This window comes from Siphateles boraxobius, unplaced genomic scaffold, assembly GCF_051911475.1.
Source record: "Siphateles boraxobius isolate OS27281-9 unplaced genomic scaffold, OSU_SipBor_1 151, whole genome shotgun sequence".
Classification (NCBI taxonomy): domain Eukaryota; kingdom Metazoa; phylum Chordata; class Actinopteri; order Cypriniformes; family Leuciscidae; genus Siphateles; species Siphateles boraxobius.
The window spans coordinates 547,501-565,000 of record NW_027508757.1 but is presented as its reverse complement, the minus strand read 5'-3'; the positions used below and the strand labels follow the sequence as shown (position 1 = coordinate 565,000).

Sequence of the window (17,500 nt, the reverse complement as noted above, 5' to 3'; positions counted from 1 at the left end):
ACACTCTTACACTCTCTCTCTCACACACACACACACACACACACACACACACACACACACACACACACACACACACACACACACACACACACACACACAGGAGGTCCAGGCGGTCCAGGCGTCTGACTAAGAAGTGAGCTAGTCTTGTTAAGAAGCTCAACACACACACACACACACACACACACACACACACACACAGGAGGTCCAGGCGGTCCAGGCGTCTGACTAAGAAGTGAGCTAGTCTTGTTAAGAAGCTCAACACACACACACACACACACACACACAGGAGGTCCAGGCGGTCCAGGCGTCTGACTAAGAAGTGAGCTAGTCTTGTTAAGAAGCTCAACACACACACACACACACACACACACACACACACACACACACACACACACACACACACAGGAGGTCCAGGCGGTCCAGGCGTCTGACTAAGAAGTGAACTAGTCTTGTTAAGAAGCTCAACACACACACATACACACACACACTAATCATTCCTAAAACACATTAACCGTTATATCGTGTTCAAGCTCACGGACGGACGTCACACACTTCTCATGTTTGATTATCTGAACTGAATATAAGGACAAGAGTTCAAATCAAAGGGACGTGAACTAATTGTCTCTTAAGGACCATCGCAGGATCGGAGTGATTAAATGAGTTCAGTCCTGATATCTCACACTCTCAGCTGTCACTGAAGCGTCAGTGCAATATCTGTTCATCAGGAGTCTTTCAAAAGATTAAAAATATCAATTATGTTTTCCGAGAGAGATTTTCTATGAATCTGCATCTGCACTCTTAGACAAAAGGTTCAATGTGGTTCTATATGTTTCAACCCAACTTTGGGTCAAATATGGACAAAACCCGGCCATTGCGTTATTTGAATTTTTAACCCAACCTTTGGTTTTGTCCATATTTGACCCAAAATTGTGTTAAAACAACCCAGCATTGGGGTTCTTGACTCAATTTTAAAGGTTCTATATATAAGGAGAAATGTTTTGAATTACTGCATTATGCTTTCATGTTTAATGGGTTATTTAATTTTTTTCTAGTGACCAAGTATGTTTATGAGCTAATTTTTTTTTTTTTTTTTTACTCATAATTATAATGAAAAATTAAATTAATTAAAACCAAATCCATTAAATGAATCCATTTAAGGTTCTAAATACTTAGATTGAAAGCTTTTGGATTCCTGAAGGATTTGTTTCAGTAACTGGATTTTAACACACGTTTATGAAGAAACCAATCATTAAGCAATCAGCATGACTATGTAGAATGTCAACAAGCATATTTAGCAGAAATATTGTTTCCAAACAAATGAGGAAGAACATTTAACAAAGTGCTTCTAAAGCACATATTCTTGACAATATGAAAAACAGAAGGAAAAATGATTTTTAATTTAGGGCATCTGAAATATGAATAGATTTCTGAGCAGAGAAAACAGCATGTCTAAATATGTCGTATTGGAATTGATAGCACATGCATATGAGATTTAATAGTGATTTTCTGTCAGTTATGCTTTAGATTTTTCTCTGTTCCTCACAAATCCCCCAAGTTGTGGAATGGATTACTAATTTTTATAAATTTCTCTTCCTCTGTAAACATGTTTAAAGCAGTCTGGAGACGTATTTGTTTAATGAGGCTTTCACTATTTTCAATGACAGAAGATGTATTTGTGGCGTTTACTTTATCTTTTTCTCTAATATAATATTTATTAGGGTCCAGGCACTGAGTACCGCATCTGTTAGTTTTCACTCATGTAAAGAACTTGGGAGTTGCTGTTGATTCAGAGTTAAAAATCGACAAACAAATAAACTGTTGTCAGAGCCAGTTTTTTCCAGCTTTCAGAAATTGAAATGCTTTTAGTGACCTAGAGACAGTCAATCATGCCTTTTGTTTTTTACAAGGCCACATAGGAACTAGTTCTTCTGAAATAATAAATTAATTTAAAAACAGTAAAAAAAAATTCATAAGAAATGTATTGGTTTAAAATGCATGATTTAGTAATGTTTAGATCTGATAACATCTCAGTATTTTGAGCTTTCAGTCAGATAGCACTACGTCAAAGCGTAAGTGACTGGATGTAATTACTGTAGTTTTTAGTTTGAAGTTAGAGACGCTGGAAGCAACACAGTTTTTTGACCGTGCGTTTATGTATAATTTTATGTTTTGAAAGTAAACATTTAAAAGGAGGAACGTTTGGTTTGCTCGTGTTTCAAATACTGGTTGTAGTTAGACTGACTTCAAAAGGTGGTACAGAAGAATTAGAAGAAACTACCACTACACAAGATTATTGCAATGCTCTATATTCTGGTATTACCCAGTTTTCCCTATAGAGAGCCTAAGCCCCTCCCCTTCTGGTGCACCATGTGACCTTATTTCGGAAAAATACTGTATGGCAGTCAATGGCGAGAGACAACAAATATTTTGATCCCGTTTGAATTGTGCCCTGAATTACACATATGATGTTTGGCAATTTAAAAGATACATTTTAAAGTCAAGAAAGTGGCAGTTTGATGTAAAACTGTTGAGTTATAAGACGTAATTAAGAAGACTACAAACCCAAAAGGCACACATGTGACGTCACACCTTTCCTCTCAAAGAATGAAGCTAACTTTACTGAAGCTAACGTCTGTCATTTCTATAGTCTAACGTTATAATCGTAACGTTACGCTGTCATGCCTGTGTGTTTTGTACCAGACTGCACACACACACACGAGCTTGGTGACGTACATAGTGCGAGACGAGAGATATAGTTAATTGAGCGATTTTCACATAAAACTAAATGTTACTCTTCTGTTTTATGACAAACTGACTTTCTTGACTTTCATAATCGTCTTTTAAATTGACGAACATCATATGTGTAATTCAGGGCACAGTTCAGATGGAATATAAACGTAAGTTGTATCTCGCCATTGACTACCATACAAATTTTTTCCCAAATAAGGTCCCGTGAGCAGGAAGCGGAGCATATCACCCCTATTTTATTACATTTACATTGGATACCGGCAGTGTTGTGCATCTTAGTAATGCTAAGATATAGTAACTAGTTACAGTTACTTCATTAAAAAAGTAACTCAATTACTTTGTTGATTACTTACACCAAAAAGTAATGCATTACTGTTAAAAGTAACTTTTTAGTTACTTTAAAAAATTTTTTTTATTTTAATGTCCCCATTAATGTTTTTTTATGCGTTATGGTCTACACAAACACAAAACTGACTTAAACAGAAAGTAATTTTTAAACACTATTTTACTTAAGTCAGACCAGCACAAACTGAATATATCACAAGGATTCCTGTGGTGACTCGCTATGCTGACTCGCGATCTTCGCAGTAGAGAGATCTTTGCATTTCTCTCTTGCCAGAGAGAATCATTTCATACGGATTACATAAGCAGAGAGCAGTCTGTAGTCTGTTTTCTTTCGTTTTGAATTGTTCTGTTTAAAAGTAGACATGTCTGTGAGGCAAATACGTTACATTATACGCCGAGTTTCGGTTCGTTTATGAGACGAGCTCCAGTTCACGCGCCGGCGCCTCCGTTTCTTATCTATCGTCTGCTATATTTACTTCTTATTTATTAAATCCAGGCAATTGGTTGATGAAACATTGATTAAAATTAAGATACAATTAATACAAAACGAAATTCACTTTAAAGAAAGGTTTTGTGCTTTCTGTTTGATGTCTCTGTGAAAGTCTTAAAGCATATTTTAGTGCCGCTTTCAGAGCGCTCACGTACGTCCGTATCATTGTTTCTACCTCATAAATGCGAACACTAAAAATAAAATAAAATAAAATAAATATTTTGTTCTGTGGAGCCCGAGAGCCAACCCTTCTTCATCCGGTGGGTAGTATTACTTTGGTTTGCGCAGTGTAATTCACAGAATTACTAAACAATATTTTAGGCCTATAAAATTTAGCCCGTATAAATGTGCATTTTATAAGCTTAGAAAATTGACAAAATTCATTTGATTCTAATCATAATGTAACATTATTGTGAAATTGATTTCTTTATAGGCTATTTGCTATTAGTATAGTAATTCCTTATGTTTTTATCCAACTATGTGTGGGCCTTATGTAAAATACGGGACAAATCGCTTCCCTTATTGATTTGATACGGGACGCATCATTTTACTTGTAAATATGGGACAATTCTGTATTTTAAGGGACGGGTGGCAAGCAACCCTACCACCAATTCTACAATGCGTCGCTGCTGCAAACAGGTTAGGCTGTAGGCTACACTTCAGCCAAAATTAATTAATTTAAAAAGGTAATGGACAACGCACCATATGGTAACGGTAACGGAGTTAATTTATTTAAAAAGTATTGCGTTACAGTATGAGTTACTGTCAAAAGTAATGCGTTACTAGTAACGTGTTTATGCCCAACACTGGATACCGGTCAAAAACACAATTGATTACAAGGTTTTAAGCTTGGCATTTAAAGCCTTGCACGGTCTGGCATCAGTTTATGTCTCAGTCGAATCTCAGTACGATGTTCATCCGGCATGCGAAAAATTTGCCGAAAAATGTCCCATAGACTTACAGTTTTTTACAGTCGCTAGGACACATTTCTCAATACTTAGGTCACTTTTTCAAAACTCTTCACACAGTGAGCACAACAGAAGTATATGTGGGCTAAACTGTGCATCTTTATCATTGCTTTGGCACAAAATGCATTCAATGACTACATCTTTCAAATTACATTAAAGGGATAGTTACTCTTGATAATGTTGTTCAACCCCGTAAGACCTTCGTTCATCTTCTGAACATGAATTAAGATATTGGTGATTAAATCTGAGAGCTGGATCACTCCTCCATAGGCTTCTAAGGGATTGAAACTTGTTCCCCGAAAAGTTATTAAAGACATCGTTAAAATAGTCCAAGTGACTACAGTGGCTCAATCTTAAGCTAATCAAGCGACGAGAATACTGTTTGTGCGCAAAAACAAACAAAAATAACGACTTTATTTCAACTATTCATTTCCTTCTCTGTGGGTCTTGAGTGAGTTAGCGTAGTGTGATAGCGTAGTGAGTTAGCGTAGTGTGATAGCGTAGAGCTACGTCACATGTAGGCTCACTATTGGCCGACGCTGGTCATGTGTGTGATGCGTGTGACGTACAACAACAGAAGCGCTGCGCTGTTACACTAGTGAACTCACTCGACGCCCACAGAGAAGGAAATGAATAGTTGAAATAAAGTCGTTATTTTTGTTTGTTTTTGTGCACAAAAAGTATTCTCGTCATGTTAAAGCAACAAGAAATGTGTTAATAGTATAGCTTACACAGACGGATGTAGTGCTAACTGTTAAAAGTTTAGAAAATTTGTTACAAGTATTGAAAAAATTGTCATAGCGACTGTAAAAAACTAAGTTCAAAACAACATAATACAAAACTGAATATGACATCAATTTGCAACATTTCTACAGTAATATTGTAGAGAAATATATTTTGAATCTAAAAATGCAATGCTATAAAAACAATTGGACAATGAGACCAGCCAAAGCTGATTCCTATTGTATCTGTATCGGTGAATGTGTGTATATAAATGATTGTATTTTGGAATTAGTCTGTGCAAAAAAAAAAAAGACATAAAATATATTGAAGCATACTGCATTATGTCTGATTCACTCCAGTAACATATATTGCAGTGAATTCTAAACAGTAGAGAGGTGTGCTTGTTTTACAGAAGAAAACGTTGTATAATGCTACCTGTTGTTAGTGTTTTTTAGGTCATTGTTTTGTGGGTGACAAAGTGTGTTTGTTGTCTGTCAACCTTTGCTAGTGTGATGCAAGAATATGTTGATTTGAGACATGTATGAAGTGATTTGGTAGTTTTAGTGCATTTTGAAAGTGAAATGAGCTGCTGTGCCGAGCTGAAAGTTGGTTTGGAGAACTGTGTGAAGAGTTTTGAAAAAGTGACCTAAGTATTGAGAAATGTGTCCTAGCGACTGTAAAAAACTGGAACATTGGCACAAAAATTTTAAAAAATCATATCTTTGACTCAGAAGGTCATAGAGTCTTGGGGTTGGGCTCTTTTGACTCGGCCTATCAAGTAGCCAATAAGTAGTGACATAATAACTTCATAGCTGTGCCCTAGCAACCACTTAGGTCCCCCTAGCAACCATAAAACAACATTTACAAGCTATATCTCAGCTCCAGGAAATATAGAAACATTGAATTCGGCTTTTTTGACTCAGACTGTCAACTAGTCTTCAAATATCATCCCATAAACTGTATAAGCAGACCATAGCAACCATATAGAGTACCCTAGTAACCATACAAACACATGAATAAGCTATATCTTGTCATTGTCATTTAACATTGTCTTGACATCTAAAGATGAGAGTCTTGTCCATATTTTTATATTACCTCAATCTTCTTCTTTATCTGCATTTAAGTCATTTAAGTCATATATTTTTCTCTGGCCTTTTCATAATTTTAGATATGTTAATCTTAGTGAGTAAAGTTCTTAGTCTTGATTTTAAAATGGTTTATGGTTTAATGGTTAGGTTGCTAATTAAAATTTTTATACTCTGTATTTTTGTGTGACTGTTACTTTTATTGTTTTTTTGTGAAGCACCTTGGGGTCATTGGATGCAAAATGCACTTTTATATGGTGTTTGCATATAAATGTGTATGCAGTGTGTGGACACAACCGCCATACAATAAAAAAAATCCATTCACTCCTTTTTTTAATCCTCAAAAAGTCTAAACACTCTCATTAATCAAGACGTTTGGATTTTCTGAGCAACATGATGTCATAATGCTCATGCTCCGCCCACGACCACTGACAGACTGTCCCGTATTAGCATATTTCTTGTATTAGCATATTTCCCATATTAGCATATTTCCCCGGCCCTCATGAAAGGGGAGGGGGGGGGGGGGGGCATTTGCTCATTATCATTTAAAAAGACATGCACCTCATTATCATTTAAAGAGACATGCACCTCATTATCATTTAAAGAGACATGCACCTCATTATCATTTAAAGAGACATGCACCTCATTATAATTTAAAGAGACATGCACCTCATTATCATTTAAAGAGACATGCACCTCATTATCATTTAAAGAGACATGCACCTCATTATCATTTAAAGAGACATGCACTGAAACGGGTCGCTGTGAGCAGAGCTGTTTTTGAGCTGTGGGTGTTGTTTTACACAACCATTGAGGAATTATGTTACAAACATGTTACAAAGTATGTTACAAACTTTACATGAAGACCCTAAAGAATGATACCAACTTGTGGAAAATGGGCGTCCGATGACCCCTTTAAGGTGCAATGTAAATAAAAGTGACCTTGACCTTCTTCTGCTCTTGAGTCTACGGCAGCCCATAGAAATGTATGGTAAAAAGTTGTGAAATTTGGCACACTGATAGAGGACAGTCCCAACCTTCACCTCAGCAAATTTGAAATCTTTAACTCAATCTCTCTAGCGCCACCAACTGTCCAAACTTTCCCTTATTTTTATGCTAATAACTTTTGAACCACTAGAAACAAAAATATTTTTTCCTCTGATTCATTGGCTCTAGACAAACTATGACGTCATCGAAAATTTTCCCGCCATTTAGAATTTTGCGGAAAAAACATCCTTTTTTTCTCACTAAAATTGGCTCAGATCATCTTCAAACCATGCTGGCAAAATCTATCAAAAGCGCTTTGATTCACCAAACCGTTCTTGAGTAACAAATCATCAAATTTGATTTAAATTGTACAGCACTTTTGCACTCTGTGGTTTTAAAAGTGATTTATGAATCTGGATATGATTTGTCTTGATTATATGACTTGAATCTAGAGCTCGAATCATTTTATGCCGCTTTTTGACAGTATAAACCACCATCTAATTTCTGAGCAGTTTTTACTTTCTGTTTGACATTTTATGGGAGAAGAACATCAAACAGGTTTTGTAATAAAAAATAAGGGGAGTTAATTCTGAAATATTCCTCTTGTTTCTCCAGATCGCCACTAAAGATCCCCTTAATCCACTGAAGCAGGACATGAAGAAAGGGAATCTACGCTATGTTAGCAACGTGTTTCCTCATAAGGGCTACATCTGGAACTATGGAGCGATTCCTCAGGTTTGCGTTCACATCCAAAGGCTTTTGCAGACGCTTAAAGTGAAGCATGCAGAATATAAAACCCCAGGGAAAAGAGAGGTTCATGCATGAACGAGTTTAGAGAGAGAAATTTCATGCACATTTAGATGGCAACGCAAGCAGGCAGAAAGATTTGTCCCGAGGCATTAGCGAGGAAATGTTATCAGCGACAGCAGAACTCACCTCAGTCACATCAGTGTGTGCATTCGTATGAGTGACAAGCTCAGAAATACTGAATGAATGGACAGTTTATTTTTCATATTTTCCAGACATGGGAGGATCCAGGGCACCGGGACGGAGACACGGGCTGCTGTGGCGATAACGATCCGATCGATATCTGTGACATTGGGAATAAAGTAAAGACCTGAGTCAGAAAGTCATTCAACACTTGGAACTGATTTCCTGTCATACATATATATAAATATATAAATATATATATATATATATATATATATATATATACACAAAATTAAATTAAATCAACATCAGATTCTAAATTAATTATATATAATAGTAAATAACACAATTATACATATATATAATATTATTAAATAAATTATATTAATATAAATAATATATATAAATATAAAATAATATAAATACTATATTATTAAATATTATTTTATATATATATATATATATAAATATATATATATATATTTATATAAATATATATATATATATATATATATATATATATATATATATATATATATATGTGTGTGTGTGTGTGTGTGAATAAGTTAGGACACCCACGCTAAAGTTGCCTAAAAAGAGGGGAAAAAAATCATCTTTTGGAAATTGATCTTAATGCCTTAATTTCCAAAAGATGATTTTTTATTCCTCTTTTTAGGCAACTTTAGCGTGGGTGTCCTAACTTATTCACATCACTGTGTATATATATATATATATATATATATATATTATATTATTAAATGTTTATTATATACTGTATATATATATAAAATTAAATGAAATCAACATCATATAGTAAATTAAATAATTATAATAATAGAAAATAGCACTCCTACATTTTATTTATATATATATATATATATATATATATATATATATGTGTGTATATAATATTATATTAATAAATGTTTATTATATACTGTATATATAAAATTAAATTAAATCAACATCAGATACTAAATTAAATAATTATAATGATAGTAAATAACAAACTTTCAATATGATCAATTATGAAAGTTATAAATAAAATTAAATCAACATCAGATACCAAAATAATTAAAGCACAAGTAATGGAAATTATCTTAAAAGAAATTTCTATAGTTGTGAATTTTCCATTTATAAAGCTCTGATTTGCTCTCTTTACAAATCAGAGCTTTATAAATTTATTTATAAAGCTCTTTTATTTACACTGGCTGCCAGTTACATTTAGGATTGATTTTAAAGTATTATTACTGGTATATAAATCATTCAATGGCCTAGGACCTCAATACATTGCAGATATGCTCACTGAATATAAACCCAACAGATCACTCAGATCATTAGGATCACATCGGCTAGAAATACCAAGGGTTCACTCGAAGCATGGCGAGTCTGCTTTTAGCTACTATGCCAGCCGCCGCTGGAACCAGCTTCCAGAAGAGATCAGATGTGCTCCTACAGTAGTCACATTCAAATCCAGACTCAAAACACATCTGTTTAGCTGTGCATTTACTGAATGAGCACTGTGCCACTGTTCGTCCGACTGTTTGCACTGTATTTTATTTTATGTTTTAATTATTCTGATTTCTGTATTTTATCTTTTATTCTAAACTGTTTTAATTATTCTGATTTCTTTTGATTATTTTAATTTCTTCTATGTAAAGCACTTTGAATTACCATTGTGTATGAAATGTGCTATATAAATAAACTTGCCTTGCCTTGCCTTGCCTCTCTGAAGTGTTTTATCAGCTGGAAACAGATCTTTTGTAGTCTAAAAGTTGCTGTTGTGCCACAGTGACATTTGATCTGTTTTGATCTGTGAGAACAAAAACGGAAAAAATACGTTGTTTTTGTCAAACCGCTTCACACTTTGATCTGAATGATGCATTTGGGAATCATTCTCAATCAAAACGATGTACAAAATCCTAAAGTACTCATGCTTGCTGGTCCTCGCGTGTGTTTGCGTGCAGGTTTGCTCTCGAGGGGAAATCATCCGTGTGAAGGTGTTGGGGACTCTGGCGCTCATAGATGAAGGAGAAACCGACTGGAAAGTCATTGTTATTAATGTCGAGGACCCAGAGGCTGAAGACTTCAATGGTTTGAGAGCTTTACCTTCTGCATCTGTAATAATTAGTGTGATGTTAAATCTCAGCGAGTTCTGTCGTTCACAGACATCGATGACGTGCACAGACTCAAGCCTGGATTCCTGCAGGCCACACTTGATTGGTTCAAGATGTATAAAGTGCCTGATGGGAAGCCGGAAAACCAATTTGCCTTCAATGGGGAATTTAAGAACAGGGTAAGATAGGAGAGATGACATTTGATTAATGACTTCTCCCTGATGGCTAATAATGAAGATGTTTTTCTCTCCATGCCATCAAGGCAAGAGAATTCAAGCATGCCATTTTAATTTTTCTCACAGATTTGAGATTATCCAGCATTTTAAGCAATTTTAAATGTCTCACAAAGAACATCTTAAAACTGGCAACCACATAAAACAGAACATTATATTTAGAGGATGTAAATGTTTTTATTTTAATGTTTAAAACTGTTTTTATTTTTGTTTTTGAATATTTTTAATTGGCAAATATACTAGGCCTATATCTTTTAAAAAATGGTTTTAGTAAATATATAAAATCATTTTTGGTTTTAAATGCTTTAAGAATTTGTAAATATAGCCTACTATGTATTTTCTTAAATCTTTTTAAATGTTTATTTTGATAATAAATATACTAAATTGTATTTTGAAATGCTTTAAAATTAGCAAATATATTAGGCTATATTTAAAAAAAAAAATTTTAGTAAATATACTATTTTTCAAAATATTTTATCTACTACCTATATATTTTCTATATTATTTTTAGTAAATATACTGAATACATTTTTGTTTTTAAATGCATTAAAATGAGAATATATATTCTATATTTCTTAAAATATATTTAGTAAATATACTATATTTTTTATTTTTAAATATTTTATACTTAGCAAATATACAAGCCAATATATTTTCTCTATGTTTTAAATTTTTTATTTTGAGTAAATACACTAAATTTGATTTTTTTATTTTTGAAATGCTTTTAAAATATGCATATGTTCTTAAATGTTTTAAAATGTTAATCTTTAGTAAATACACTAAATATTGTTTTGCTTGATCAGTTTTAAATTATGAGTTTTCTTTTTTTTTTATGCAAAAAATGTAGCAAATATATTATAGGCCTATTTTTTTAAATGTTTTAAAAATGTATTTTCTCATTTATGGTCTGCAGGATTTTGCCATTAAAACAATTAAGGACACTCATAGCTTCTGGAAAGCTCTAATCTCCAAGAAAACAGACGCTGGAGAACTGAACTGGTGAGACGGCATGCAGTCAGTCTATAATTTAGCTTTAGCTCAAACTATAATCAACACAGAGCTGCTCAGATGAGTCATTCTCTGTGATGTTGCACTAAAAACGCACATATCACCCAATGACAAGTGAATGTTGATTTCTAGACAGGGTTCGAGATGTTCTCTTTTGCCTGATAAAAGAGGACAGATGTAATTGACAAGCCCAGCGTGGTCCGTCTGCATCACATATTCACATTCTCCAGGCCGTCCTCAAACAGAGGGTCATACGTGTCAGGAATGTGTTCGTACCTTTATACTATAGGGATCGTTCTCTGCAGCCATGATCAAGCCTGGGAAACACGTTCTCTTCGGTGAATGTGTCTGAGCAGATTCTGGAGGATCAATATGGAGAGAAAACAGTGTTAAAAGGGCTGTAAAGGCAGAAAAATAGCCTACATGCAATTAAGTAAATTAATTTTGACCTAATTCAACTAAATTGTGTTAATCCAACTAAACTGATCTAATTTGAATGAAATGCATACAATTTTAAATTAATTTAAATCAAGTAATGAATTCATTTTTTGAGTGTAGCAATAAAGAAAGACAACGACAATCCACGGAATATTTCCATTCCACAAAAGGTTCTTTACATTTTCTACATTTTCATGGTGACTACCATGGATACCTGGCGTGCAACAAACGCTGACAAAATGGCGACAAACAGTGGCCAGCCAGGGGAATTGCAGCCTTGCAAATTTCCAATACTACAATCAATTATATAGTGAGGCTATTTTGATTCCATAGCACATTAACAGAACGTTTAATGACACTAATAACAATAAAAAAAAACAATACGATTACTAAACATTAATAATATCACTAAAATGACGAAACGATCCTGAGCTCTATATCATTTTAGTGATATTATTAATATTTATTAATTGTATTGTTTTTAGTGTTATTAGTGTCATTAAACGTTTTGTTAATGTGCTATGGAAACAAAATAGCAGTCTTTAGTTCACGAACATCACAACTCTGCCATCTGTGAAAATCAAAAGCAGCTTCAAAACCTTGTTTAAAAAGAAATTTTCTTCTAATTTTTTACTGCCATTAATGTAGGTCCACTTGGGAAATATTAAGCCAGTAAATTAAGATAGTCGTCGCTATACCGTTATATCCATCGTCGTCTCTGAGAGAACGCGGTGAGCAATGAGTGCGTTTACATGCACGGTCTTAACCCGATTATGCTGAATAATAGTGCATCCAATCGCACAACAACTACCTGGCATGTCGTTTACACCTCAAAACACCAACTTTTGTATATTAAAACTGGCGACGTCCTGGCAAGATCCTTGATTAGTTTACTGGGTTTCGTTGCTAGAGAACGACGTTCTTGCCCGCCAGCCAGTACTTGTGACGTCACGTGCAAAGTACAAATAAGGGGATTTTTTTTACACCATAGCAACCACCCAGAACACCCTAGCAACCGCCTAGCAATGTCCTAGCAACAACCCAGTACACCCTAGCAACAACCTTAACAACATGAATAAGCCATATCTCAGCACCAGAACATCGTACGGACATGTGTGTTGGCTCGTATGCAATCATGTACCACACCCTAGCAACCGACTCAACTTTTCTTCAGGAAATGTACATTCTAGTTTTCGTTACTGTTCACTGAAACCTCCTTTTGGAAGCTTTATTTTAAAGAGTGTCGTGTGCTGTCTACATACATAGGGAGCATTTTAGATCAAAATGTGAAAGATATGATAATACGAAGGCAGTTTTATGGCTTTTCCTTTTAATATTCACTTCACTAAAGTATGCACCACTTGAATGAATTGCTTTTGAGCTTCACGCAACATGTATTCAATATGAAGCATGCATTCTTTCTAAACAAACATTCGAGGTAAAAATGCAGACATTAGACAGCAAGACGGGCTTCGTCGTCACGCTAGGATTGAGAATCGTGTTGTCCGGCTTTCTGAAGATTAGATATTAGATTTAAACAGTTCACATCACCTCTAGACAGAATGAAAATTTGCTTTGATCATATTTCAATGTTACGCTTCTGCTTCAAATACATGTGTCTCGCAGTATGAACACCTGTGTCTCCGACAGTCCCTTCTGCGTCTCCGGCACCGAAGCCAAAGCCATTGTCGATTCAGTGAGTGTTTTCTATCAACTCTTCTGTCACACACACACACACACACACACACATAGAATTAAAATTGCCTGGGGTCTGTTAGGATTTAATAATCATGCAATTGCAAATTATATAAAAATCACTTTGACTAAAGTCTGGTGACAGTTTAATATTCTTGTCAATGGTCTGTTTAAATTCTCACCTAAAAATTAAATGTCAGTCATTTACTCGCCATCGTGTCGATTTAAACAGGAGAGGTTTTGAACGAAGATGAACGAAGGTCTTACGGGGTTGAACAACATGAGGGAGAGTAAATACTGACAGAATTTACATTTTTGGGTGAACTATCCCTTTAACTATATCATATGTTTTTAAAGTCCCACTGAACTGCCTTGTTGAAAAGCATTATTCAATGCGTTGACGTCACAGGAAGACAGGGGGCGGGGCATATCAAACAGCCCCTCCCCTTTTTAAAATAGCCAATAGCGTTTGGTTTATATCACAGCTCGGCCAGAGCCGTTGATCTCTAACCGTTTCTCCTTTTAATCTCCTCCATATCGCTTAAAAATACAGCATTCTGTCCAGAAATCAAATGGGTCCGATACGTTTTTTGTTCTGCGGCGACTCGACCACATGATCCGCTCTGTACCATCGTGTCTCTGGACAGCGTAACACTATCGTGAAACCAGACTTCATTCGCCACAATGAAAAGCATATTTACACTGTACCTATATCCCCTATTTAGTGCACTGTACCATTCAGCATGCGTGTATAAAACAGTAAATGTGTGAACAAGTGACCAATTTCAGCCCCAGCTTCAGCGTCTATTTATAGTGTTGGGGCGGAGCTTCAGATTGGACAGAAAATTTGATGAGAAGCTGAAGTGCAGAGTGATGTCATCAAAATCGTTGATCCATCCATATTGGCAGAAATGAGAGACTAAGTTTGAAATGATTATATCTTCTGAATGAGAATTTTGTCATTGTTTTGGAGCACTAGCTTATAGATAACAGTAAGGCTAACTTGGGTTTTCATGGGGACTTTAAATTTCTGAGTAAAATAAAGTCTGTGATAAACATAAGTTGACGATACTTGAACGTTTGCATACTCGCACCCCAAAATGTTATTAGTTACTTACTGTATTAGACACTTTTTAAAAAATAAACAAAACAGCTTTACAAATTAAAAATGTGTTTTCGATATGGTTGTGTGTAGCCTAATTTATGTTAATGTAAACTTTATTTTACTCGTAAATTGAAAATCCTGAGGGAAGCAGTGACAGGTTTTGACGTCATCATAATCACTATATATCGTCATTTGTGTTGAATTATCCCTGTAAGAAATTAGAATCTGCCTTGTGTTCTCAGGCTCGTCCTTACGGTGAGCCAGAGCCGGTGCCCAGCTCAGGTGAGTGATCCGTCCTGACTCCTTCCGAAAGCTTCTGATCAACAGATGATAGTAAACAGTAAAATAAGTCATTATGAAACGTTATGGAACAATTGCCACGACGCGAAGCGGAGGACTACTTTCTTACGCATCTCATCCCAAGCCTCCTTTGCTAATTCCAAAATGACATTTTAGAGCTAGTAACGCTTCAGCCACTGATAGTAGAGTAATGATGATGTTATTAATGCAGTTAGAGAGGGAGATTAAGCGTGTGTGAATTACCTCAGTCTGTGCGTCTCTCAACCGTACGTTACTGTGTGTGTGTGTGTGTGTGTGTGTGTTTGTTTGTTTGAGCGGGAGAGAGTATGTGTTCTCTGTACATAATAAAAAGTAATTTTGTGGCACAAATCATGAAAATAGTTTCTTTTGTTATCCTATTGTTCATCATATTTATTTGCTTGGTCACTGTCATTGTGTATTTTGGTTCTTTTGTTGTTGTCAGCTGTAAGAATAACTGAAATCATGTGGCGAAGTGATATGAACTGTAATGCGGCCAAGACCTGCTGGAACTACTTTAGCCGTGCGTTTCCTTAGAACGTTCGTCAACCAATCAGATTCAAGCATTCAGGACTGTGATGCTAATAGGGTTGTGTATAAGTTTCTTATAGCGTTTGTAACAAAAATAAATTTATAGGTCTGGATTTTTTTTTTTTTTACAATCATTCCACACACTGTTAAAAGAAAAAATCTATATGGATTCTGTCAGACGCTTCATATAAATAAATAATAAATCTTTTTTCTCTTTCTTTCTAGCTGATAAATGGTTCTATTACTAAACAGACATAGAAGATCATCAGCTGACTGTGACGGGAACAAGGGCGAATCCATCAATATTTCTGATATATATTGTATTAGTTACTGATAAACACTGTTGGTTTATAAAGTTGTAGAGGTCTGAGAAAAGTTGTGATGCTAGACAGATGTCCTCATCTATGGTAATTTGTGATGTTAAAAGAACATCTAATTGTAGCATATTCGATTAGTTTGTCATTTATTTTAATCACTATAAGTATACCTGATCGTGGTTCAACAGGTAATTGTTTCCATCATGATGATGTTATTATTAGGCTTGTTCGACTTGAACCGGCGCTGCGCAGACCGATCGGTTGATGACATCAAAGTACCGCGAGAGCGATTCAAAAGCATAAGGAGCCGTCTGCTCTCTAATCGCTCTCGCGGTACTTTGATGTCATCAACCGATCGGTCTGTGCAGCGCCGGTTCAAGTCGAACAAGCCTATTGACTTTATGCACCATCACCATGGCAACCGTCATCAATGTAGCAGCATCTGCTGTGTTTGAAATGTCAACCAGGTGATTTTGGGCTTGTCATTACTATCACACAAAATCAGATTAAAATCCACTTAAAGGTTGATTAAGGCAGAGATGAGAGTTTTATTACAGGATATGCGATTGATGTTTTAATATGGATATGTTTAAGATTTCGAGTAAAAATGCCCTTGATTGAATATTCAGCCATATAAAACTTTTAAATGAATATCCAGATTAAGCGCAGTAAGTAATCAGGTGTTGTAATAAATGTGTAAACAGTGACATCTAGTGGTCAGTAATCGTAAGTGCAACTGGCCTGCACTGAGAGCGGTTAGCGATCTAAAGCCATTAAAGTGTGATTCAATCCACATCAAAGCGTTCATTTTAAAGAACAGCACTTACAGTTCATGACCATGTCCAGAAGCGTTGACTTTACATTATTCTGCCGCAGAACAACAGTCTGAACAGATAAAACAGTTGATCAAAGCTTACGCCACCTTACACTGCAGTTACACAGAGCCACCAGCAGATGGCAGCAGAGTACAGCAAAATACTGTATGCAGTTTTGCACATAGGTACATAGAGGACAAAAATGTCCATGTCAAAAAACTGTCATAAAAACTTTATGCTTGGAAGAAAAAACTTAAGTTTGGTCTCATTTTAAAGGGGACCCTTGGTAGATTATTGCTGAATTTAAACAAGTGAAAAAAGTGAAAACAAAAAGTTTGTATAGAGGTTTAAGTTTATGAAATGATTTATGAACAGTATGATCATTATTTTATATAAAATATATATTTTATGAAACATGTTGAACTCCAAAACTGATATAAATTCAAAGCCATAAATCTAAACAAGTTGTGTTCCAAATTTGAGGATGATATCCAAAAAAAAAAAAGAGCTTTCGGTAAGATTTTGTTTGGGCGCAGTGACAGATTTTCCCCACTGGGTGCCAGCAAACTCCACTGGTCACACAGTGATTGGATTTTAGATTTGCAGTTGAGTTTTTCTCTCTCAAATATTACAAGCACACAAACACA

The 17,500-nt window shown here is 35.1% G+C and overlaps 1 protein-coding gene across 1 annotated transcript in view; it reads left to right on the top strand.

Moving 5' to 3' along the window:
• ppa1a (inorganic pyrophosphatase 1a) overlaps window positions 1-16,107 on the top strand; it is a 22,761-nt gene extending 6,654 nt beyond the window's left edge. Inside the window, exons 4-11 of the mRNA XM_077230845.1 lie at window positions 7,962-8,081; window positions 8,369-8,455; window positions 10,244-10,370; window positions 10,445-10,572; window positions 11,540-11,625; window positions 13,699-13,768; window positions 15,115-15,154; window positions 15,947-16,107. Coding sequence (XP_077086960.1) covers window positions 7,962-8,081; window positions 8,369-8,455; window positions 10,244-10,370; window positions 10,445-10,572; window positions 11,540-11,625; window positions 13,699-13,768; window positions 15,115-15,154; window positions 15,947-15,969 — 681 coding nt within the window. The 3' untranslated portion in view covers window positions 15,970-16,107. The remainder of the gene's footprint in view (window positions 1-7,961; window positions 8,082-8,368; window positions 8,456-10,243; window positions 10,371-10,444; window positions 10,573-11,539; window positions 11,626-13,698; window positions 13,769-15,114; window positions 15,155-15,946) is intronic.
• The last annotated feature ends 1,393 nt before the right edge of the window (window positions 16,108-17,500 follow it).